We start from the raw sequence: 23,653 nt of genomic DNA, 5'->3' as shown, positions 1-23,653 counted from the left end.
GCAAATCAGAAACAACGACGGACTTTGACCGTCGCAAATCGCAAATTCTGGTGTAGTGGTTATGCACTTTGAGATAATGGTATTGTTCCCTTCTCCATGATGATATTAGTCTAGAAATCTCACGTAGTACTTGAATTAAGATTTAATTTTTGAAACTTAGATTAATACATAGGTAATAATCATTGCATCTTTTCATGAACATCTTGCATGAGCATCTATGATTGTACTTGACAATATTTTTCTAAGACTTAGGTTAGAGTACTTAATATATATCTTGTGAGCATCTAGCCAAAAAGCCCATATGAATTAATATCTAAGTGATGACACAAGGGAGAAGTCAATTTCGAGTAGAGAAATCACACATTTACTTGCTTGATCACCATACCATATCATAAGCGAGAATTTAGGCCCTATTTGGATCGATATAGCTAGAAATTCAAATATATATATGAAATTTATTATCCGCTAGTTGCCTCATTGAGCCTTTCATTAGCCTTTTCACAAACCACAAATCTTTTACCCAATAAAACAAAATAAAAAATAAAATCAGCCTACCTATCTGGATAAGTCTGAGAAATAGGATGAGTGAAGAAAATAGAATAGAAAAACCTATGTAAACAAAAATTAGTTAGTTGCTTCGAAAGAAAAAGAAATAGAAAAAGAAAAGAAAAGAAAGTTTCCAAAAGGAAATAAAAATAAAAGTTAGAACTCCAAAAATAGAATCAAAAGGAGTCAAAAGCCAAAACAAAAGGGTTAAGGATGGAAACAAAGTGTAGAAACAAAATAAGAACAAGGTTTTCTCTAGTTACATAATATGAAGACCCTATTTTATAAGATTTGTCTTTTTGAATATCCATTTCCTTCCTTCTTTAACCAACACCTACACCCCGTATTACCTAATAAAGACCTCTAGCTCAATTAGGAATAGATTGGTGTGATAGTAAGTGGTAGATGTGTTTGATCGACCTCGACTTTCTTGGATTGTCATTGAGATTGTGAGGAAGCGTGTGCCCACTGCACACTGAAGTTAGCAAACTTGAGTGGAAAAATCATAGTGTTATGTGTCTTAGCACATTCCTTGTGATAACCTACTTAGGCACGCTACCCAAAAGTTTCAAAAAAAGACATGCTACTACATTTCATAACATAGTTCATTGTATAGTTGTTTATCTCGAGATGATTTGATTATTATGCATGTATTAATTTAGGAGTTAGATTGATGATTCTTGTTTAAATGCAAGTTAGATGTATAGATATCTGAGATAAATTAGGGGGAAATTACTTTTATTTCTTAGTCGTTGTAGTATAAATGAAGTTTGTGAGTACCTTCTCTAGAAAACTCTCATGAGGCTATGACTCGTCCACTAGAGAATTCCTAGTGGTTGAAGGCCTTATTGTATATGGTCAATGCAATCGCACTCAACGAAACAAGAGTAGTTAGGAATACATTTTTGGCCACTTATTTTAATTTCATATATTTGCTTGAGGACAAGCAAAATGCTGTTTGGGGGTGGTTTGATAAGAGCCTAAAACTGTAGTTTTAAACCCCTTAATAGTATTACATTTATGCCAATTAAATTTAAAATAAATAAGAGTTAGTAATGTTTACGTTTGTATATTTCAGGTCTTGGAATCAATTATGTAAAGAAATACGTCACTTTTGTAAGAGAAAGGAGTCAAATTTCTTGCTAGAGAAGTTCTATGATTAAAGCCCAAGTTTAAAGGAGAAAAAACTTTTTTAAAGCCTAGTTAAAGTTGAAAGGTCAAAGTAAAAAAAAACATAAAAGTCAACAAAATTTCCGTAGGCCGTAGCTTTGGACTCAGACCTCAGAATTGGGCCTATTATATGTCAAAACGACCGTCTCGGAAAGAGCTTCCTAATGGTCTAAGTTTTAACCCAATCAGAGTAATAAAAGTAAATGAAAATGGTGTTCTAGTAAATTCTAACAGAGAAACCATTTTTGGATTTAAGTAATTAGGTTTTGGGTTTGATTTAGTGACCCAAAACATAGCTCCAAAGCCCATGCACGAAATTATAAATCTAACTCTTTCCTATATAAAGAGGATTAAGGCAAAACTCTATTCTCTCTCCCTTCCATTAGTTAGAATAATTTAGCTCTTTCTCTCCCCCTTTCTTTAGTTTAGTATAATTTAAGTAATTAGGGTTTATAATTATAGCCTCCATAAAACTTCCATTAAAATACATTGAAGTTATTATTATTATTGAATTCAATTACTTCTCTTTCTATTATGTCTTTTTTTCATTTTTTGTTCATGATAGTCCCATGAATCAAAGCTAAACTCCAATTAGAGAGAGTTTAAATGAAGCTTTGAGAGGACTTGATTTGTTAGTATAGATTTGTTGTTTAGGGTTTCAAGTTTAGATTTTTCTTGACTTAGAGATAATAAGAGTTTAACCTAAACTAGAGAATAGTGAGTTTGTCATGAGAATGAGAACAAACTTTCTCTCATGCTAATTACTTTATGGTAGTATAAAGTAATTAGGGATCATTAAAGGTCTAGTCTTTATATTTTAACCTTGTGTGAGAATATCTAGACTAGTGTTTTCTATACAAATATATGATAACATGTTAAGAAATTAAAAAGTGGATTTTAATCTCTCTCTATTCTTCTCCATATTTTATTCAAGTCATATTCAATTGTTTTAATTAAATTAGTATAAGTTAAATTCATATATTTAGTTTCGGTATAAATTCACATCCATAAATATTGCTCTCGCTATTGTTTCCTTGTGTTTGATTAGTTGAATTCGTTTAAGTCTAGAGAGTTAAGAGTGGAATGATTCCGTACTCCATATATTGCATGAATATATATGTGAGAGTAGGAAATAAATAATTGATAACGTAAGAATAAGTTAGAGAAATCTAGTATTATTTTTACGGTTATTAGTATGCGAGTCTTCAGATGTAGCGAGTGATTGGAGTCGTCTACGAGTGTGACGGGTATCCATATGTCTAAGGTCACGTTATACTGAAAGAGTCGTTGCATGTATGTGAGTCTTGTGCATATCACGTGTCTGGTAGGATGTCCCTTACAGTACTCGTACCTTTGGATCTACCTAGATAGGAAGTACCAAGTCGATTTTATATTATTTATTATGGAACTTGTACCACCCAATGCAAAATTAACATCTCGATCCACCTATCACATATCATCTATGAGTATACTTTATTTAAATCGAACAGAAGTTTATGGTACATATTGGTGGTCATTCCCACACCCCTAACATATTCGCTTGTGGTGTAATCAACTAAACTCGCTTGTTAAGAATTTAATCTAATACAAGGATGAAACACAGGAAAAATGTGCGTGGAGGAGCACCTCTCATTAACCTCGGAATTGAAATAGCAGTTAAGTGGCCTAATGCAGAAGCCTAGAATTTTTTCCTGTTAATTCTTTAAACTAGCTCTAGCCATTGCCAATGCTCCATCATCATAAGTTGCATTCCCACCAATGAACCTATTCATATTAACGAATATACAGCCAGGAATGCTACTCTCCTTAGATAGCTCTCCATCTCTTAAACCCCTCCACTTAGCAGGAAGAGACTTCTGGCTTCAAATTTATCAAGAGACACTGCAACTGCTTTCACTCTCTAATCTTTGCTCCTATCATCCTACAGATTGGCACAAAAAGAGCATAAGCTACTTGCTCATAACATCAACAATTATAACATTGCAAAAGTCAGTGATAGTGCCACATTGATTCATTTATCTAGATATAATAAGTGCGAGTGTATCTAAAAGTGCGAGTAGATGACCCATGAAATTGGACTTGGGAAATCAAATTATAGAAACACGGCACATTGCTCACCAAAAATGAAACATTTGTGTTTGTTCGTACAGCTTTCTGTAACAACCTCTTGCTTGTCCTTTTAAAGAACATCTAAAAATCAAGATTTGTCTCAAAGCATATTTTTAGATGTTAATATGCAATTAACTTACGGAGTATTACTCACTGAAGAACTAATAGCGTGCATTCAAGCAATATGTAACAGTCTTCATAAAAGAACTAAACGTGAGAAACACCAAGCTCCGGGATATTAACAGTGTTCATAAAAGAGTCATTTTCCAAGAGAAAAAAAGAAAAAAGTGTTGGTGGAGACGCAAGGACTCGAACCTCGAACCTCTCGATATTAAAGACCGGGTGGGGCACTGTTACATGCCCACGGTTAGCCTCCTACCGAGCGCTCTAATACCAATTGAGCTACATCCCCTACAAGAAATAGCTTTAGAGTTATTATATTATACTCGACTCTCAGAGTTTAAAATTGATGAGAAGTCATTCCTAAGTCCCAATACAAAACCCATTTTACCTAAACATCAACCATCTATGCGACTCCTGAATTTCGTTTTAATTACATATTGTGTTTCGGAGGCATCATCCTCTACATATCCATGAAGAGTCTAGACTACATGGAGAATAAGTGATCTGCAGACTGCAGCCTTATTTGCTTCTCTAAACACATGAGAAAAGGAAATAGAGTTGAATTACCTGGACATTTGAACTATGGCCGGATTGGCCGCTACCAAATTTACACAATACCAAACCAAGGGGGCATTTGAATCTTGTCTTGTTGATAGACGACACAACTTTGAATGACCAACCCAAAGCTTTCAAGTTAGCAGTCCAAACTCAGTAGCTTTCAGTTTTTAGAACAAGACAGAATTCATATCCCAGTACTAGTAAAAGCTTAAACAATTCTACCTTCACTGTCTATGATGTTTCCCCTTTTGACCATTGCATTCCCTGCCCCATTCATAGCACCATCAGCATTTAACTTGAAACTTCCAGCAATGGGCGGAATCCATGAACATAGCCTATCAATCCTTATCCTGAACTCCATTTCAATACCAATGATATTACAGAAATTCTTTGTCTCGGCTGTAGCATGCATTTCTTTGATTTTTAGATCTCTCACAATCTTGTTCACCAACCTATCAGCAGGTTTCCTTCCAAATAGCATCTACTGTAGGACATAAGTAGACTTTGTAAATTTCTAAATAATGTTTTTACCCTTGCATTGCATATTCTAAGACAGACCCCCAAAAATCGATTATTACAAGTGTGTCATTGGTCCCAAAAAGTTTAAAAAAAAACAATTATTACAAATGTGCTATTGGTCCCAAAAAATTGAATTCGAAAACCTTAAGTTTAAACGAGCCGGCTAGGTCATTCATTGTGCAAACCTAACGATGTGGCCACACCGTTTGCCACACCGTTTGGACTAAGTCTCAAACGGTGTGACTATATTGTTTGGACTAAGTCCCAAACAACTTGGCCATATCGTTTGAGACTTAGTCCAAACGGTGTGGCCACACACGGGGGCCAAATAATATAACTTTATATTTTTTCAAAGTTCAAATCCCAAACGGTGTGGCTACATCGTAGAGAACTTAGTCTAAACGGTGTGACCATATCGTTGGGGACTTAGTCCAAACGGTGTGGCGGGATTTGAACTTTGAAAAAATAAAGTTATTATTTCTCGCCTCTTGACGGAAATAAAGAACATCGTTTGGATTTAAGTCCCAAATGCCACACCGTTTGTTTGGATTAAAGTCCAACGATATGGCCATATATCGTTGGAGACTTAATCCAAACGGTGTGGCCATATCGTTGGAGACAAAGTCAAACGGTGTGGCCATATCGTTGATTTTTAATAAGCGACTGGTTTAAATTGGGTCGTTTAAATTTGGGGTTTTCAAATTCAATTTTTTGGAGACCAATGACACACTTGTAATATTTGTTTTTTTTTTTTTTTTTTTAGAACTAATGGTACACTTATAATATTTTTTTTTTTTTTTGGGTATGTAAATAACAAATATTTTATTGACATTCCTTGTATCAGTCAGAAGTTCAAAGATCTGCTTGATACCAGACTTGACCATGGTGCCTGTGGATCTACCTAGACAGGAAGTACCAAGTCGATTTTATATTATTTATTATGGAACTTGTACCACCCAATGAAAAATTAACATCTCGATCCACCTATCACATGCACACTTTGGTTAATTCAAAACTCACGTGAAACTGAAAGAACATATATGTTTAGAGATTTATCTCCACAGAAATGCCCAAGTAACCCAAGTTGTTTTTACTTGTTTTAGCAAGAACCGTGTATATTAATATGCAGAGCATATGAGCTTATCCAACAGAGGTTTGAAACTTTGAATTTTCTGATGGAACAAGTACAGAATAAAATTATGATTGGGTTATGATTAAGATCATTAACACAACACTAATAACGCCTAATAACGAAATTTCGGGCTTAAAATGATGAGAGCACTTGATAATTAAGTTGTGAATTTTAGGAAATTTCTCTAGCTGCTAGCATGCGTAGCGAGCTGTGCCAATCTTTAATCCTGTTGGATGTGAAACCTCAAACTTTTGCCTGCAAAATTAAAAGAACAAGTGAAAGATGGTTGGCCTTTGGTAATTCTCTATAAACTATAATACATCAGTAACTACAGAATTTGCCAATTTGGACCGTCAGCATCCACGTACAAATCAAGTATGAAAATTTCCCATTGGCGTTCAATACTTCAATGTCAATCTCAAAATCATCTACGAGTATACTTTGGTTAAATCCAACAGAAGTTTATAGAATATATTGGTCATCATTCCCACACCCCTAACATATTTGCCTGTGGTGTAATCAACTTAACTCGCTTGTTAGTGTGTTAGTAGAGATCAATGCAGAGTTACTTGAAACCTTTGATATAGATATGGGTGGTGGTGACATTAGAACAATTTCGGTGGAATATGGCTGGATACCCAAGCTGTGTGACTGTTGTAGGAAGTTCGGGCACAAGACTGCAGGGTGTTTGAGGAAAGGTAACATAGGAGAAAATGAAAGACAGAAGGAGGTGATGGAGGACAATTCTGCCATTATTCCTGAGAGTAGCACGCTAAGGAATGAAACAGGGGCAGAAATCACAAGCCTTGCTGAAGTTGCAGCACAGCAAGCCCCAGAGGAACTATCAGCAGATAGAGAGGAGTTGACAAATAGTATCACCAATGAGGAAAGAGAAACAAGGATCCCAGACAGTGGTATTGAGATGGAACAATGTGCTGCGATGCTGCCAGTAATAGAGGAGGTGGTTAGCACTGAGGTTAGTACAGAGAACAGTATAGGGGTCAGTACAGTGGTAGCTATGAGTACAATGGTAGCTGAACATGGTGAAGCTGAAAGAGTGACCGAGTATAGTGGTGATTTGAATAGAGAAAGCAGAGATGAGGCTTGTGAGATGGACCAAGGGGTTCGGACAAGGTCAGATAATGAAAATGAGCAAGATACAGAGATACAAGAACCTGCAAGTGGTATAGAAATTGAACAGGAGCAGAATAGGTTGGGGACAAATGAGAACAGGGTGAATATTTCAGAGATGGAAGTGGGAGAATACGAAAACACTTTAGTGCCTTATGTGGAGATCACACAAGGTATTGAACAAGTAATAGGGTTTAACCCTCTAATGTGCTATGAGGAGGAACACGAGGAATATAATAAAATCAGTGAAAGCACAAGGCTGGTGGGGAGTTGTCTGACGAAATTGTGTCCGATGAAGAAACTAAATACTTCAAAGACAGAAATCTGATTCCTTTGTCCGAAGAGCCTCAAACGCCCGTTAAAGGTGGAGTAGTGACTCGAAGTCAAGATAAACAGACCCAATCAGTCAGTGGAAAAAAAAAAGCAACAAGGAAACAAAAACAGGGGGAGACCCAAGGGAGCAAAGAACAAAAAACATCATCACTAATGATAGGCCCTATATGTGTTTGGAATGTGAGAGGAGCGAATGACCTTTTGAAAGCAAAGGAAATAAATAAGGTGAGAGTTGAAAAGAAGTTATGTTTGTTTGGGATACTCAAAACAAAAGTGAAAAAGGAGAAGTATGATGGCATACGGAGCATTTGGTGTCCTACATGGGAGCATGAAAATAATTATGAGAAAGCTTCGTCAGGCCAAATTTGGGTATGCTGGGATCCTTTTGTGGTGAAGGTAAAGAAAATAGATATGACTGAGCAATTCATTCATTGTAGGGTTGAATACCTACCAAAGGCGGAAGAGTTTTTTCTAACAGTGGTGTATGTGAGCAATTCTTTTCAAGAAAGGTTAGCATTGTGGAAAGATGTGATAAGGCTGCATAGCTCAATCACAAAACCTTGGTGTGTAGTGGGAGATTTTAATAATATCAGGACAGCGAATTAAAGAACAGGAGGTGAGCCTTTGCATCCAAAAAAAGCCCAGGACTTTATACTCTGTCTTCAGAATGCTGGGTTAACGGATATCAATTCTAGTGGATTCTTTTACACATGGTGGAATAAATCTGTGGGTGCTACAAACATTATGTCAAGAATAGATAGATGCCTAGTAAATAGTTTGTGGATTAATATATATCCAAATTCAGGGGCTGAATTCTTACCTCAGGGAGTTTCCGACCATTCCCCCATGCTTCTCACATGGAATGATTTTAGTCGGTCCCCGATTCCTTTTAGATTTTGTAACTTTTGGGTTTATCAACCGGAGTTCAAAAACATCCTAGAAGAAGTTTGGAATACAAGGATATATGCTAATCCTATGTATGTTCTAATCCAAAAACTCAAGATGCTTAAGGAGAGGATCAGACCTTGGGCCACGAAAAACTTCTCAAATTTACATGAGAGAGTTATAGCCGCAAGGCAGCAGTTAAGTGATGCACAGATTCACCTTCAAAATAATCCATCTGATATGGGTTTGGGATTATGTGAAAAACAGGCTATGCAAAAATATGTTGATCTAGCAAGAGCGGAAGCAATAGATTTGGCCCAAGAGTCTGAAGCTCAATGGATGACAGAAGGGGATAGATGCTTGAGTTTTTTCTTCAATTCCTTGAAGGAAAAAGCAGCCAAGAAAGGTATATGGGCAATAGCGAATGATAGTGGTGAAACAGTGCATGGACAAGCAGAAACAACACAGAGCATAGTGAAATACTTCACTCAAATGTTGGGTATTACAGCGCCACCAGTGAGTGATAGAGAATTTTTCATGGAACTGAATGTCAGAAATACTGTTGAATCAGAAATGAATGCGATGTTGGAAACTGAGGTGACTGACACAGAAATCAGGGAAGCCTTGTTTGAGATGGACAACAATAAGGTGCTAGGACCAGATGGGTACAACCCGTTCTTTTTCAAATTTTGCTGGGATACAGTAGGGGTGGATGTTGTGAATGCCATCAAAAATGTATTTAGAACAAACAAAATGCCTCGGGGAACAAATGCTACATTTCTATGTCTAATTCCAAAAGTGGCATCGCCATCTAAAGTTGAAGACTTCAGACCGATTGCTCTGTGTAACACGATTTACAAATGTGTTTCCAAAGTCATCACCAATAGGTTGAAGATGGTGATATCGGTGCTAGTACATGACAATCAGTCAGCGTTCATCCAAGAGAGATCTATACAAGATAATATCCTTTTGTCCCATGAAGTTCTGAGAGGATATGATATAAGACATGGAACCCCAAGATGATCAATAAAACTGGATATAAGGAAGGCCTATAATATGGTGAGTTGGCAGGCCATCTTTTACATGATAGATAGATTCCAGTTCCCGCCCAAGCTGAAAAAGTGGATTCAGTTATGCATTAGCTCACCTTCTTATTATGTCCTCATAAATGGCTCGCCTAAAGGTTTTTTCCCCGAAGGTAGAGGTTTAAGGCAAGGGGACCCCATGTCTCCATATTTGTTTGTGCTTATAATGGAAGTTCTTGGCTGCCTAATCAGAGAGTGGAAAACAAACTAATCCAATTCCATTCTAAATGCAAAAGGAATCAACTCACGCATCTGGCTTTTGCGAACGATATTTTAATATTCTGTAAAGGGGAAGTGAACTCCATATATGCTCTCAGGCAATATTTGGTGGAATTTAGCACAGCTACTGGACTACAAATAAATTCGCAGAAGACTACTATTATGACTGGTGCCATGGGACAACAGGATGGTTTGGTTTTGGCTCAGATTCTAGGTATTGAACTCGTAACCCCTCCAGTGCGATACCTAGGACTTCCTCTCATCTCAGCTAGGCTTGGAATCAGAGAATGTCAACCGCTGATAGATAAGGTTACAAGCAGAATCAAGGACTGGAAAGCTAAACTACTCTCTCATGCAGGTAGATTGCAACTGATATTATCAGTGCTTAGCTCACTACATGTTTATTGGGCCAGAACATTCATCCTACCAAAAACAGTTCTAGAACATGTGGAAAAAATATGTGCGACTTTTCTGTGGAGTGGAACTGATATAAAGAGATGTGTGCATCAAGCGAGTCTAAGAACCATATGCAAGACAAAGGAAGAAAGTGGTCTGGGGATCATGAATATGGAAGTATGGAATAAAGGAGCTTATTGCGGATTGGTATTCAAAGTAGCGGCGAAGGAAAGTAGTATTTGGGTCGAATGGGTATGGAAGAATCTTTTGGCCCACAAATACTTGTGGACTATGACAATCCTGCAAGACTGCTCATGGTTATGGAGGAACATACTACATAGTAGAAAAGAAGCGAGAGATCTTATTCTGTACTCGATCTCTAATGGAAGGGACACACTTGTATGGCACAATCTATGGTGTAGTAGTAGCCCTCCATTGTTCAATGCACAAGCAGTTGCAGAAATTCAGCTGCCAATCAATGCCACAGTGGATCAACTCTTATCAAAAGGCGATTGGAATGAAGTGGTACCGAACATCCAATGTAACAGGCTACGAGAGGATATCTTGAATACAAGAATCAACAAGCATCTAGTTCAAGATCGAGTGGTGTGGAAGCCTCACTAGAGTGGGAAATTCACATTGAGAAGTGCATATGAAGCTCTGAGGAAAAAAGAAGAAAAAGTAAGATGGCAGAGACTTGTGTGGGGTAGATTGGTTATACCAAGACACTCCTTTACTACCTAGCAGCTGTTCTCTAATAGTTTATCAACGCAAGATAGGCTGGTGCACAAAAAAATTCTCTCTTTCTCCTGCTACTGCTTGTCCAATCAAAGTAGAAAATTTTCAAATCATCTTTATTTTGACTGCGTTTACTCGTGAAAGATTATCAATGGTATAAAATCAGCTTTGGGAATTATGACTGATGGCAGAAACTCAAATAGGGAATGGTCATCACTGCTGCGATTATGTAGAGGATCCAGTTTAGTGGTAGAAATTTACAAAGTCTACATTTGCGCAGCAGTTGATGGGATATGGAAAGAAAGAAATGGGAGACGATATAAGAGTAAGGCTAGACCAGCGATAGTGGTCTTGAGGAAAATCATTAGAGATACAAAGATGTATATCCAGACGCAAGCAGCTGAGATTGAAGATTCGCTAGAAGCTAGAAAGCTTTGTCAGTCATTGGGAATTCAGCTCAAGTTCAGAGAAAAGAAGAGGCGAGAGTGCAATTGGTTCCCACTGGAGGAAGGTAAGGTAAAGCTAAATGCAAATGGAGCATTGACGGATGAGGGGTCTGGCCATGGAGGTATTATCAAAAACTGTCATGGAGAGGTGTTAGCAGCCTATACGGGAAGCAGTGACATGCAAGCTGTAATCTATTAGGAGCTGAAAGCAATCGCGATCGGACTCAAGCTATGCTATGAACTAGGATACAATAAGGTGGAAGTTGAAACTGACTCCCTTACAGCAGTGAATATCATCACTAAAATTGTAAAACCACCATGGACTAGTTCGAATTTGGAAGCCTTGATATCAAAGCTAACTGCAAAATTCAGCTATTGTTCTTTTGCGCATGTTTTTAGGGAACCTAATAAGCCGACAGACTTACTAGCAGGGCTTAAGACTTCTATCTGTAATGACTTAGTAGTGTTTATTCTTCCTCTAGATAGAAATTTGTATAGACTCATAAAGGAGGATGCTATAGGTACAATCTATGTAAGACTTGGTTAATTAATACAGGTGAGGGTCAGCCTAACCCTAGCTTATCTTAAAAAAAAAATAAACTTAACTCGCTTGTTAAAATTTTAATCTAATACAAGGACGAAACACAACAAAAGTGTGCATGGAGGAGCACCTCTGGTTAACTTGGAACTGAAAGAGCAAATAAGTGGTTAATGCATAAGCATTCAAGAATTTTTGTTGTTAATTATTCAAACTAGCTCTAGCCATCGCCAATGCTCCATCATAAGTTGCATTCCCACCAATGAACCCACTCATATGAACGAATACGCAGCCAGGAATGCTACTCTCCTTAGATAACTCTTCATCTCTTAAACCCCTCCATTGAGCAGGAAGAGGCTTCCGGCTTTCAAATTTATCAGGAGACACTGCAACTGCTTGCACTCTCCAATTTTTGCTCCTATCAGCCTACAGATTGGCACATAAAGAGCATAAAGCTACTTGTTTATAACATTCACAATTATAACTTTGCAAAAGGTATCATAGTACCACATTGATTCATTTATGGTCATATAATGAGTGTGACTGTATCTATACAAGTGCGAGTAGACACCCCATGAAGGGGGTTTTTCAGTGATGGAATGCAATGATGGAATAATTGTTCACTTGTTCTCCTAGAATATATAACACTTTTAATGGCATTTGTCTATGTTAAACATTTTTCCTTGAGAATATTCACTCCAATAAACGAGTTCTAAGAGAAGCAGGATAGCTGTTATAACACTGATATATCTCTAGCGAAATGAAACACATTCTAAAAAATAACCATAAGTTTTCTCTCAAAAGTAGCAGAAATAGTTACATGGACTTTCCACCTCTTTTTAATTGTTATAATAAGAAGTTCCACTTGTTCCAAAACTTAATAATTTATTAGAGAAATTGCAACTTTGTTTAGTCATAATTCCGTTTCTTAGAACTCAAATTTGATGGAAGATGGAGATGATTACCTCATAAAGGACATACTTGATGGGAGGATCTATCTTCATCTCCTCCTCCAGCTCATATATATGAAGCTTCCACTGTAGAACAGATTAAACATAGTAAGAATCTTCGAATGTTTGGACAATCAGTCTTCATACACATTGAGATGGCATAAACCCCAGAAAAAAATATGGTATCTTTTAATCCCAAACAAAGCATGAGTACAAAAAAACAGTTGTCCAAAAACAAAACAATGTTAGACAGCATAGGCTGCACGCCACCACAAAGGATCTTGAAGGACATATTTTCATTAGGAACTCGCATAAAATAGTAAGAGCATTTTGATGTGACCCCTCATTTCCCAGTTTGCATGTTTAATTGATAAGATGGTAATATATTGTTAAAACCCAAGAAACTAGACCATGCTGCCCTGTTCTAGAAGTCATCAAACACGCAAAAATAAATCAGAAGTATCAAATTTAGCAACAATTGAACAATGACGTGCAATGTTAACGTTTTTCTTTCTTACTTACGACTGGGTCCAACAAGAATCAGAAAGCAGGAACTACAGAAACGCACAAAATTAGGTTCACGCAATGTGATGAGATCGTTGGGAGACGAGAAGTGGTAAACTCTCCAACACATATCAGAGTTTCCAAAGCAGGAAACAAGGACACTTTATATTTTGTTCCTCAAACAGCTTATGTGCAGATAAGCTTTTATCATCATTTGAAACATAACCTGTGTAACTTCATCCTCCCCTATATTCAACAGATTTGGAAGCTCTTCAAGAAATATGATTCTGCACGCCTTCAATGGGGATAAGCCGATAAGGCAACAAGAATCAAACAATATGGTCATGTGTCTCTCGTCTAGATATTTACCACGAAGTTGCCTAACACTCAGAGTTTTATTCAGTTAATTGATCTGAGGAAGCTAACAAAAGCAATGTCATGTTTGCGGTAATATAAGTATATGGATTAGAGATGCACTGAAATAAGAGTTTGACATTACAAGGTGTCCAGTGGCCTACTGGCCAAGCCTTGGGAGGTTGGGGCCTAGGATATGGGTTTGATTCCCACCTTCAGCGGTGAAAAGCAGATTCAGGGGAACACAGAATAAAAACTTCCAACTTTCTCACAAAAATAAATATTACATTATGGACTAGAAGCATATCTAAGATCAAAGTTATTGATCCAGAAACGAAAATAATAATCTAGTACTCTCTATAAAGGCGCAGCCTTTTCCTGTTCTCTCATGAAGCCACGTCAGAAAAACGGTTATTCAGAAAATCCGGAAAACTACTCCTGAACCCTTCTCCTCCTTCCCAAAAAAAATGTGTCTCTTCACCTTAACATTATGTTACTCCATCAGGTGCAAATCTTTTTTTTTTTTTGGACCTATTTAGTTGTTTAAGCCTAAACGTCTCAATATGTTGTTTCTAAATGGTTTTAAGGAAAGAACAACCAACCATGTCCAAGTCAAATTGATAAAATCACAATAACGTAAGGCTTTCTTTCTTGAAGAGACCGCTCTCGAAACCCGACAGGTCCCCTAGCTTTTGTTTTCCTCAATTTCTGAATTCAATTCTATATATTTCCAACAGGTCAAATTCCATTTTTTACTCCTACTGATTTGTAGACTTCTTCCTTACATGTTTAATTTTGTTTCCATTTATTTCAACAAAGATTGTTTGTTGCGTTGCTCAAAGTTTCAATTACTCACTTTTGAACAAACCTCTTGCAAATTCTGAAATAATACTATTTTTGGCAACTATGATGCCAAGCCTCTGTTGCACTTAATATTCTGTTGATTGCCTTACACTCTGACTCTTACAGAGAAAAACATGATACCGTACAATTGACCTTATCAGACTATCAATATGAGTATAATTTGGCAATCTATCAAGATTTTTTTGCCAATAATATAGAGGGAATTCGCTATTGATACTATGCTCTCTACTGTAGTGAATGTTATTGCATTGCCGTTTTCAGATATAAATATATAATGCAAATCCACTCCAATTTCTACCTTCATTCTATGTTTGTATGATATCCTGTTTTTGGTCTGTTAAATGTCTCAAACTTTCTTTCTCCTTGAATGATACTCAAGTAACTCTACAGGTTTTATTGTCATTTCATATACTACTGGCAGGTCACCCAATTAATCTACTTGATTTATACACAGTCACCAATTACTGATGGCATAAGGCATCATACAAATTATTTGTTGTTTTTCTTTTCGTTCCTAATAGTAAAAGCTCTTCTTAGTTTTTCTATTTGCTAGATTTTTTTGGTGATTCCATTGATAAGCATCATATGCAATATTCAAGAAGAGGGCTTGCCACAATATCATTATCATCTATCAAGGTATAACTTCAATTCTACATTTGTTCATTTCATCGTTGTATAGAATTTAGTGGGAGAAGAAGGGGTCATTCTCAGCAGGAGAAGAATATGCCTTCAATAACAAGTTCGCCTTTATATATATGTCCGATAGAAGAATATGTAAGCGTTCTGGGGTTTAGTGTCAATTAAGAGTTCTATACTTAAAACTAATGCATTATATATATATATATTATTTTTTTCATACAGAAACCAGGGATCGATGATTGTGTAACAATCCCAGGTAGGTTGTATATTGTTTACTAATTTGGATGCTGAAAATTATACAAAGTGCAGTAGTTTCTTCAGCCCTGATTGTTTTTCTTATATTTTATCATAATTTGTTATATATTTGTTTGGGTTTTGCTTCAAGCATCGTTTTCATCTTACAAATAGGTAGGACGTGACAGGAACAAAGAATGTTTATCATTGGTGCGACAATTGAAACACGGTCATATTCACGACGAAGATAACTTTTCCTGATTTCTTCAGGTACTTCTGTTAATCTTCCGTTATTAAGTCTTCTTCATGTTTTCCTTTTTTCTAATGTTACAATTAAAGAGATGTTGTATGACACTATTTAGTAAGAGAAAATATTGACATGGACAAAATATTATATAATATTTGTTCGTTCAACAGTCGCAGGTAAATTAATTATTTTCGGGACATTTTTGTTTCTACATTAGCATGTTTTACCTTGCCTCTTTATCATCTTGGAAGTAATTTAGTAATTTCAAAAGACGAAGTACAAAAAAATTGACAGTTTAACAACTTCTATTGCATTGCGTTTCCAAGTGATATTTACCATTGAAGTTTGAATAGGTATGCCTTTTCAAAGTGTTGGTCAATCTAGATTATTTTCTTCTAGCATTGTAATCAGGTTTGGTATTTTTTGTCGATACTGATTACGTGAGCAATTGAATTGCATACAAGACCCAGAGTTGTTGCTATATAGTAGTTGATTCATCTGGACCTTCAAAACAGTCCTCGATGTTGCCATGTTGATTGTTATAATGAGTGTGGTTTGTGTAAATTAGCTGCTCATGCGGCCACAAATGATTAATCTAGAAGGTCCATATCTACTGTATTATAAACTCTCAATTCCCAATTCCATATTTAACTGAACTTTGTATTTTGTAACTCTCTAGGAGTCGGGACTCTTTGAGATTTTAGGAACCTTATTTATTTATTTATTTGAATTGACTTGCTCTAGATTGGAAGAGATTATGCTATGTGTGCGGAATAATGCTTCAAAAATTATGGTATCCAAGATATGACGGAAATCCGACAATATAAAGAGAGGGCATTTTCTCCTGACACGAAGGCCATCTTGATCATCTGTTCAAAGTAATATTTTCAAACATCAAACCATGCAGAGAAGAAGAAGAAGAAGAGAAAAAAACATCCGCGAACAATGGCTATAAATTTAATTATACAAATTCTTTTAAGTTTTACTTTATGATTTTTCAGTTTCTATTTTGTGAGAGATTGTGTGATAGGAGGATATTGTACAATTGTCAAACCTTCATATTTACAAAAATCTATATAATTCTTCCTACCTGTTTCCAGGTTCCCTCAATTATTCATCATCCGTTTGCACCTTCTTCTATTTTTATTTTTTGCCTTTCTAAAAGCAGGGCCGTGCAACGCACGGGTTCCCAAGGCTAGTGATAATAATAATAGAAAACACTGAGCCAGTAGTACGAAAAAAGGTAACATAGTACAGTAACATGACCAGAATATCTAACAAACCATTTTACCAAAATAGAAAAGTGAACTTAGACACAAGAGGAGAAAATTTGAAAAGAAGAAATGTGTCCTTACTGGGCAGAATTTGTGCAACTTCATTATTTCTCCACTCGCATCAACATCTCCTCTTGCTGCAAGACAATCTATTACAATTGATCGTGCCGGTAACCACGATCTTGCGTAAAATCGAACATTCTGGAAATTAAAATGTCTATATAAGAACAAAACTATTAACTGATGCACAATGCTAAAGACTACCGGTCTTTGCTTTAACATGACTTTTAAGTATCTTCACAAGTTTAAGGTAAAGGGAAAGATTCTATTGAAAAATATTTTTCATTTTACTTTCCTCTCTTTTCTGGAAACCACCTCTTAATTTAAATCTTGATAAGATTGTAAAGGACGATGGAAATGGCTTGGTGTGCTATAGAACATAATTATTATGAAAAATGTTGACACACTGCCCAGATCAAATTGCAAAAAAGATAAAAGAACATACATAACTAACATATCGGACTTCTCTAGAGAAATCTAACCTCTATAAATTCGCTACCAGCAAGAGACATTGCACGATGAAAGGCTTCATTTTCCTTCTCAGCAGAATTATCTAGATCCATCCAGTCCAAATTTAACCTTCCAACTCTTGAAGGTAACTTTGTGTTATCCACATATCTTTTTGGAAGATCTGTGTCATACTTGTTTATTCCATTGTCATTAGCATCGATCGCCTATTGCAAGGCAATAAATATTACCATATGCAAAAACAAAAAGACCCTAGTGAAGGGATTGAGATACATATTTCTTTTACTGGTAACTTTATCAAAACAAATGAAAAATATACAAGATTGGTCGAGAAGAACTTTACCTCCACAAAGCTCTTGTACACAGCTAGAAATAAATGATGCACATCCGGGTGTCCCTGATCAAGTTTAAGCTCCTTCGCAATTATCTCCATCCCATAATGCTAAGAAAATGCATGTTGAATGAAACGGGTGAGCAAGGGACGAGTGAAAAACTTGGGTTAACAAAATCTAAACATGAAGAAAATCCCATAGAAAAGAAGCAGGGGAAAAAATGGGAGATCAAGAAGAAAACACCTGCAAAATGTTTTCCATAAAACATCCTTTTAATAACCCTGAATTAACTATAACCCAGCGATTCAAAAACCCTCAAAGATTGTGAAACTAATTTGTTTCAATCATTTACGGGTGCAATTTCATACTCTTTTCGTAACTTGTTGGCAAATCCAAATTCATTTCTACAGTTTGACTTTGTATGAGTTGAAGGAATTTACTCGTGTCAAAATCTATGCCCCAGCGGTACGATTAGATGATGCACTTGCTTGTCCTGCTGAGTGGTAAGTTGAAGACGTAACATGCTCACATCTGTTCTAAACCTTGAATAAGACTGAGGGATCACAATTTGACTGAAGAGTAGTATTCAAAATATACCGTGCAACAACAGCAAACAAATTTAATGAGACCCAATCAACTGAAATACATCTTGTGAGAATCTAGAGTTCAGAATGTATTGGCTAGGACTACAGAGAACCTCACTTAAGTGGAAGCTTCAAGTGAACTTAGCCTTAGGACTCTTGGACTGTTGGACACTGATGTGATACCTGCTGAGCCCACTCACGACTCCCAAACTACGGCCAATGAAGCCCTAACTATGTAGGAAAGAGATCTGGTTATCAATGTTAAAATTTCAAGATTTGAAGGACTTCTGAGAGTATTCTAGATAACCTGTAATGCTCTGGGAAAATTAAACACATGCAACAAGGTGCACCACAAAGTCATCCTGTAGAGTAAGAGTGTAGGACCCAACAAGCTTAGAAATCTTTTAGAAGATGTTTTCTCACATCACCATTGCCATCCTACTTGAGTTAAATCAATTGGAAGAGGGTAAGTTTACTGGTCGGCACATACAGAACCCTCAAACTGCTTTTTCGTGACTCCAAGAAATTCCTTAGTTGTATCTTTACTTTAAATGCCCCCATAAAGGACAGATCAATCAAATCTAAATTATTATCACTAACAACTTATTACTTGGCTCTTTCCCACTTAGTTAAAGATTCCTTAAGACCTTAACCAAACTTCGATAGTCATTGATATCAGCTAGACAGCAAGTTTTCTTGAGTCAAACAAAAGCCAATGTCCAAGAGTCCTAAGACTAGCCAGAAGATCCTTCTCCCTAGGCTTGTCAAAACTGCAAATAGAACCTGGTGGAAATTTAAAATGTGAGCCATTAGATTTATGTTAGATCAACATCAATCAGTGCCGGAGCTTTGCTACCAACTGTTGGAGCAAACTACTCCAATTATCAGTAATTTCCAAGATCTAGGGTAAGACACTAATCTGACAACCATATGATATAAAAGTAACTGACGTTTTAGGTGATACATATTCTTATATACCTGCCATTTCTACCCCAGTTGTTGAAAACTATCAATTTAGATAATGCAATATACAATCAGAGATGATGAGGAGTCTTCTCTCTCACTCTCAGAAAATAGATAGTTATAACGCATGGGCTGGAAAAATGGACTACACACATCATTCCATTAATGCATAGAAACCGAAGGTTTAGTACACTTCCTACAACACATATTAACCGCCTCACTTGTCAAAAAAAAATCTCAAATCCACTACTTAAACTAAAAATGCAACTCTTTTTTCTCTCCCTTAAATTTTCTAAATTAAAAAATCCTCGATCTCGATATGGCTACCCTTCCAAACTCTACAGAGACAAAAGACCAAGATTTAATTGCTTTCAAAAGCATTTGTGCTTCATATTTAGACAAAGTCTTATCTTTGTAGAGCTTACCATCTCAATTCCAAACCTCCAAAGACCAAAGCCACTGGCTTACTCCAAAAGGAAAACCGAACGCTTCACACTGTCCCACTAAGAAGCCTTGGAACATAGCAATGAAAATCCAAGTATCACCCTTTCCCACATTAAGCACTTCATGTTTTTCCTTACTTTGCTCTGGGTACCCAGATTGCCTTTAAACATACTAAAAGATCCCCAAATTTCTCAATTGATCTAATCTGTCACAAACGAACAAAATGGCACCGCACCTGAACACTAAGACTCTCTACCCACTCCATACCACGTGTCACTACTGTCACGTCCGACAAAATCAATATAATAATACACCCCCACCCCAATGGTTGTTCTGGTTGGTTATTTTCAAGTAAGAATCAGAATGAATCTAGCTACTGCCTAGGTCCATCAACACACACCTCACCTACATTGAGGAAAGGTATTACCTTAGACATGTGTTACAGGCTCCTAGGAAAACCCAAAAAGGAACCAATGTCCATAACTACAAAAAAGATCCAAACACACATTAATTTTCAGCTCCTCAACACCTCTCAAAAAACATCAATGCCATCATCTTATCCTAAAATCTACAACTACTATGCTCTAAATTCAGTATAAACAAATTTGCACAAATACAAATAACCATAGAGAATTTAAAATTTTACCTTATAAACTAGACCAGCACTACTAAGTTTAGTCCCAAACCCATGTCCAAACACCTCCTCAAAACCCTTCTGATGATGATCATACCTATCTTTACTCTCATCATAAACACCCCCAACATCAAGAACAGCATCAAGTGTCTCCAAAACCTATAAACAAAAAAAAAAACCCCCAACAAATTAAAACTCAAAAAAGAACACTTTTTTACAACTTTTACCAAATGCCCACCTTAGAATCTCGTGTTCTAACTATTTCAACACTGTTAAACTTGTCTGTAAGACGTATCATGTAACAACCCAATGCTTCGTCACAGTGAAAGGTACCATTGTGTGTGCCGACACGTTTTGGGGATGAAGTTGTAGTTGTGAATGAAGAGTGGGTGATTTGAGAAGTTGCCATTAGAGGAAGAAGAAGAAGTGTTGGTTTTTGGAAGAAAATGAGGCTTTGACTCAAGCTTCGAAGTGCAAACATGTTCACTCTTTTTTGTCTATCTTAAATGTTTATATTTCCCGGTACTGTTTATTTGTTTAAAGACGTTTTGTTTTCGTTCTTTTATGGATATGAACATAGTGGTGAACTTTATTTTTGATATAGAAGGCCCTGACAAGGGGTGTTTGGTCAATGTGATTAAGGCTATGTGACAATTGTAAATAATTTGTGGCAAATTTAAATTTGTCCTTGTTTGATGATAATGTGGTAAATATCATTTGTCCTGATTTGCAACCATTTGCTGCTTTTTGATTGTTCAAATTTACCGCGACAAATATTTCATTTTTTTTCATTTTTTATATTTTTAAAATATTTAAGATTTAAAAATTATAGTCACTCTCCTGACTTCACCAAATTCAAATCTCATGTGTTGTAAATGAGTTGAACTTTTGAGCTGAAGGTGCTATGGTTGATGCACGGGAAAAAGTTTTCCTGTTTGAGAAATTATTAATTGAGAGTCTTTTTTTTTTTTTTTTTTTTTTGAAATACCTAGTGGTTAAGAATACCCCAACCTTTTATTAAGCCAAAATACGCAAGTATATTTTTATGTCCTTATCCCCTTTAATCAACTCATCGAGTTTTTGATCCGGCCATAGGGGGGCTAGAACATAAATTCATTACATAAGGAACTTTTAACTTTTGATAGGTAATCTGCCACTTAATTGCCTTCTCGAAACACATGCTTAAACTCAAGCCGAACATGAAAGAAATGTTACTGAGTCCGACAATTTTAGGTATTTATTTTCAAATCAGTATGACCGTCTAAAAAAAGTAAGAAGATACATAGCCCTCACATCAATGAAAGAAGAAAAGATTCGGTTTTCGGCTCGAGAGTCAGAAGAACCACTGGTGATATGACTCTGAATTTACTGAAACACATAAAATAAAATAAAAATTGTCGGGGAAGGTGAAAATGATTTGCCTTTTCGGCTCGAGAGTCTATGAAGAACCATTTGGCTTGCTTTCTCTAAATATTGAGGCTGAGCTCAGGTTGAATTGCAAGCCCTTTCTGAACCTGGCTTGCGTCAATTTGGTCAAGTGGCACTGCCTCAAAAGCAACTATATCTGCAAAAGAGTTTGCATGGATAAACGCAAACCCACTGCTAACAAAGTAGTTGCTTACGTCATTTCCATCGTGAACTGAAAGTACCCCGTGCTTAAGCTCAATGGTGGCAACATGTCCAGGCAGAACACCCAACTGTCCAGTTGTTGCAGGTATTATGACCATTTCTACCTGAAACCACCAGTAACATTAATGCTTATATTTCAGTGTTTTAAACAATACATGGTTTTAAATACTAGCAAATAGAGCGTGGAGCAGAAGTGAGCACTAGACTAGGAATGGGATTGCCATAATGTTTTACTTGAAAATCTATAATAGTAAAAACTTACTGAAGTAGAATGGGGAGGATTTAGAGTGAGGCTGAAATATATTGTATGAGCATCAAAAGCTGACACAACTAATTTCTCTCCATTTAGAGACTCATAGATTAAACTTTCTTTTTTTCAATTTTTGTTTGTTAAGTAGTAGATTTACACCAAGTGGTAGTCAAGGAAAATAGGCCTGTAGGATGAGAAATCCTATAATGCAAGTACAATAATAGCAAAGAATACAGCAAGAGCGCTCAATCCCAACCTCACCTATGAAGCACGGACGCAGACACAAACGCGGCGACACATGCATATCTTAAAAAAGCAGGACGTGGACACATCAAGGACGCGGATATTAACTAAAATTTTAAAATTTATTTGTATTTATGTAGTTGGGTTTAGGGTCATATATCATAATTTATCAAGATTCAAAACCACAAGAACAATAAAAAGAGTAGTTGTTGGGGGCGAGAGACTTTACAGACTTTTGGAGGCGATTTATGAAGTCTGTTTAGTTGTTTAGACTAGACTATTATTAGGTGGTCCAAATTAGAATTGTTCTTTACAAACTTTTTCATTTCTTTTCACACATGCAGTACATTACTTTCTACAAAATATTCCATTCAGAAACTGAAATCTTTAAAAAAAGACAATCATGATAATTTTGCATGTACATTAAATAAGTGTAAAAACAGAACAAAAGATACTCAAAAGGCTCTGTTCCATAAACTAAAATTTGTACCACGCGAAGGAACCGAACCTAATAACTTGATGGAACTTCAAAGTCAGTTTGTCACGGTCCAACATGAAGAAAAAGACATGAGCAAGGACCAACAAACAACTCTAGACCAATCAGATGCATCAATATCCTGAATTTGAATCAATTATTGTCCTAACATTAAGCCTCCCACTAATTTCATATAAAGCTAGATAATACAGTTGCAAGAGGAGTTTATATGATCTAAGCTCGGAAGATTGTTAATTGTTGCAAGGTAGGTACAATATGGATAATATAAAGAACACCAAATTGACTTCAAAGTATGGATTATATGGTCTTTAATTCATTTTCCAGTTTCCACTCTTTATAAACTGAAGAATTACTGAGATCCTAAGTTCATATTAACACCTTCCTCTTTTGCTTTCTTCAGCAAGTTACACTAGAGAGTGAGTAGAGACAGACTGCCTGAAATAGTGGATTGCAAGAGTTTGGTGCAGGATAATCTCAGTAATCATTTGACTAATAGCAACTCTAGCAGATGATTAAAAAACTAATAGCAATACGTATAAACCCATACACAGAAAGA

At 36.3% G+C, this 23,653-nt stretch overlaps 1 protein-coding gene and 2 long non-coding RNA genes across 4 annotated transcripts; 1 reads left to right on the top strand and 2 right to left on the bottom strand.

Annotated features, from left to right (window-relative positions):
• Positions 1-3,170: 3,170 nt before the first annotated feature.
• On the bottom strand, positions 3,171-5,036 carry LOC147475773 (uncharacterized). Its single transcript, XR_015209114.1, has 2 exons — positions 4,516-5,036; positions 3,171-3,637 (listed from the first exon to the last, which is right to left on the bottom strand). It is a non-coding gene; the product is annotated as an uncharacterized LOC147475773 (long non-coding RNA).
• Positions 5,037-12,000: 6,964 nt separating this feature from the next.
• LOC147475771 (uncharacterized) lies at positions 12,001-21,051 on the bottom strand. Of its 2 annotated transcripts, XM_086582373.1 has the most exons (7): positions 20,718-21,051; positions 20,492-20,638; positions 17,866-17,964; positions 17,537-17,728; positions 17,076-17,195; positions 12,894-12,965; positions 12,001-12,354 (listed from the first exon to the last, which is right to left on the bottom strand). In XM_086582373.1, exons 1-7 carry the CDS (start codon positions 20,958-20,960, stop codon positions 12,130-12,132), a joined length of 1,098 nt encoding a protein of 365 aa, XP_086438499.1. In that variant the 5' UTR covers positions 20,961-21,051; the 3' UTR covers positions 12,001-12,129. The 2 variants fall into 2 exon arrangements, with proteins under 2 accessions (XP_086438499.1, XP_086438500.1); XM_086582374.1 differs by lacking the exon at positions 17,076-17,195 and having other exon boundaries at positions 20,718-21,023.
• LOC147475772 (uncharacterized) lies at positions 12,981-16,763 on the top strand. The gene is made up of 2 exons (XR_015207601.1): positions 12,981-15,743; positions 16,465-16,763. It is a non-coding gene; the product is annotated as an uncharacterized LOC147475772 (long non-coding RNA).
• Positions 21,052-23,653: the final 2,602 nt, after the last annotated feature.

Source organism: Coptis chinensis, chromosome 9 (assembly GCF_015680905.1).
Source record: "Coptis chinensis isolate HL-2020 chromosome 9, ASM1568090v1, whole genome shotgun sequence".
Classification (NCBI taxonomy): domain Eukaryota; kingdom Viridiplantae; phylum Streptophyta; class Magnoliopsida; order Ranunculales; family Ranunculaceae; genus Coptis; species Coptis chinensis.
Note: the sequence above shows the minus strand (reverse complement) of the source record. Positions and strands in the feature narration are given on the sequence as shown.

Excerpts from the sequence above, each read along its gene's own strand:
- LOC147475771 (XM_086582373.1), bottom strand. The coding sequence starts at position 20,960 with ATGTTTGCACTTCGAAGCTTGAGTCAAAGCCTCATTTTCTTCCAAAAA. Across the intron at positions 17,729-17,865 it reads TGTACAAGAGCTTTGTGGAG|GCGATCGATGCTAATGACAA; the intron begins GTAAAGTTCTTC and ends GCCTTGCAATAG. Across the intron at positions 12,355-12,893 it reads TCAAGTATGTCCTTTATGAG|GCTGATAGGAGCAAAAATTG; the intron begins GTAATCATCTCC and ends GCCAATCTGTAG.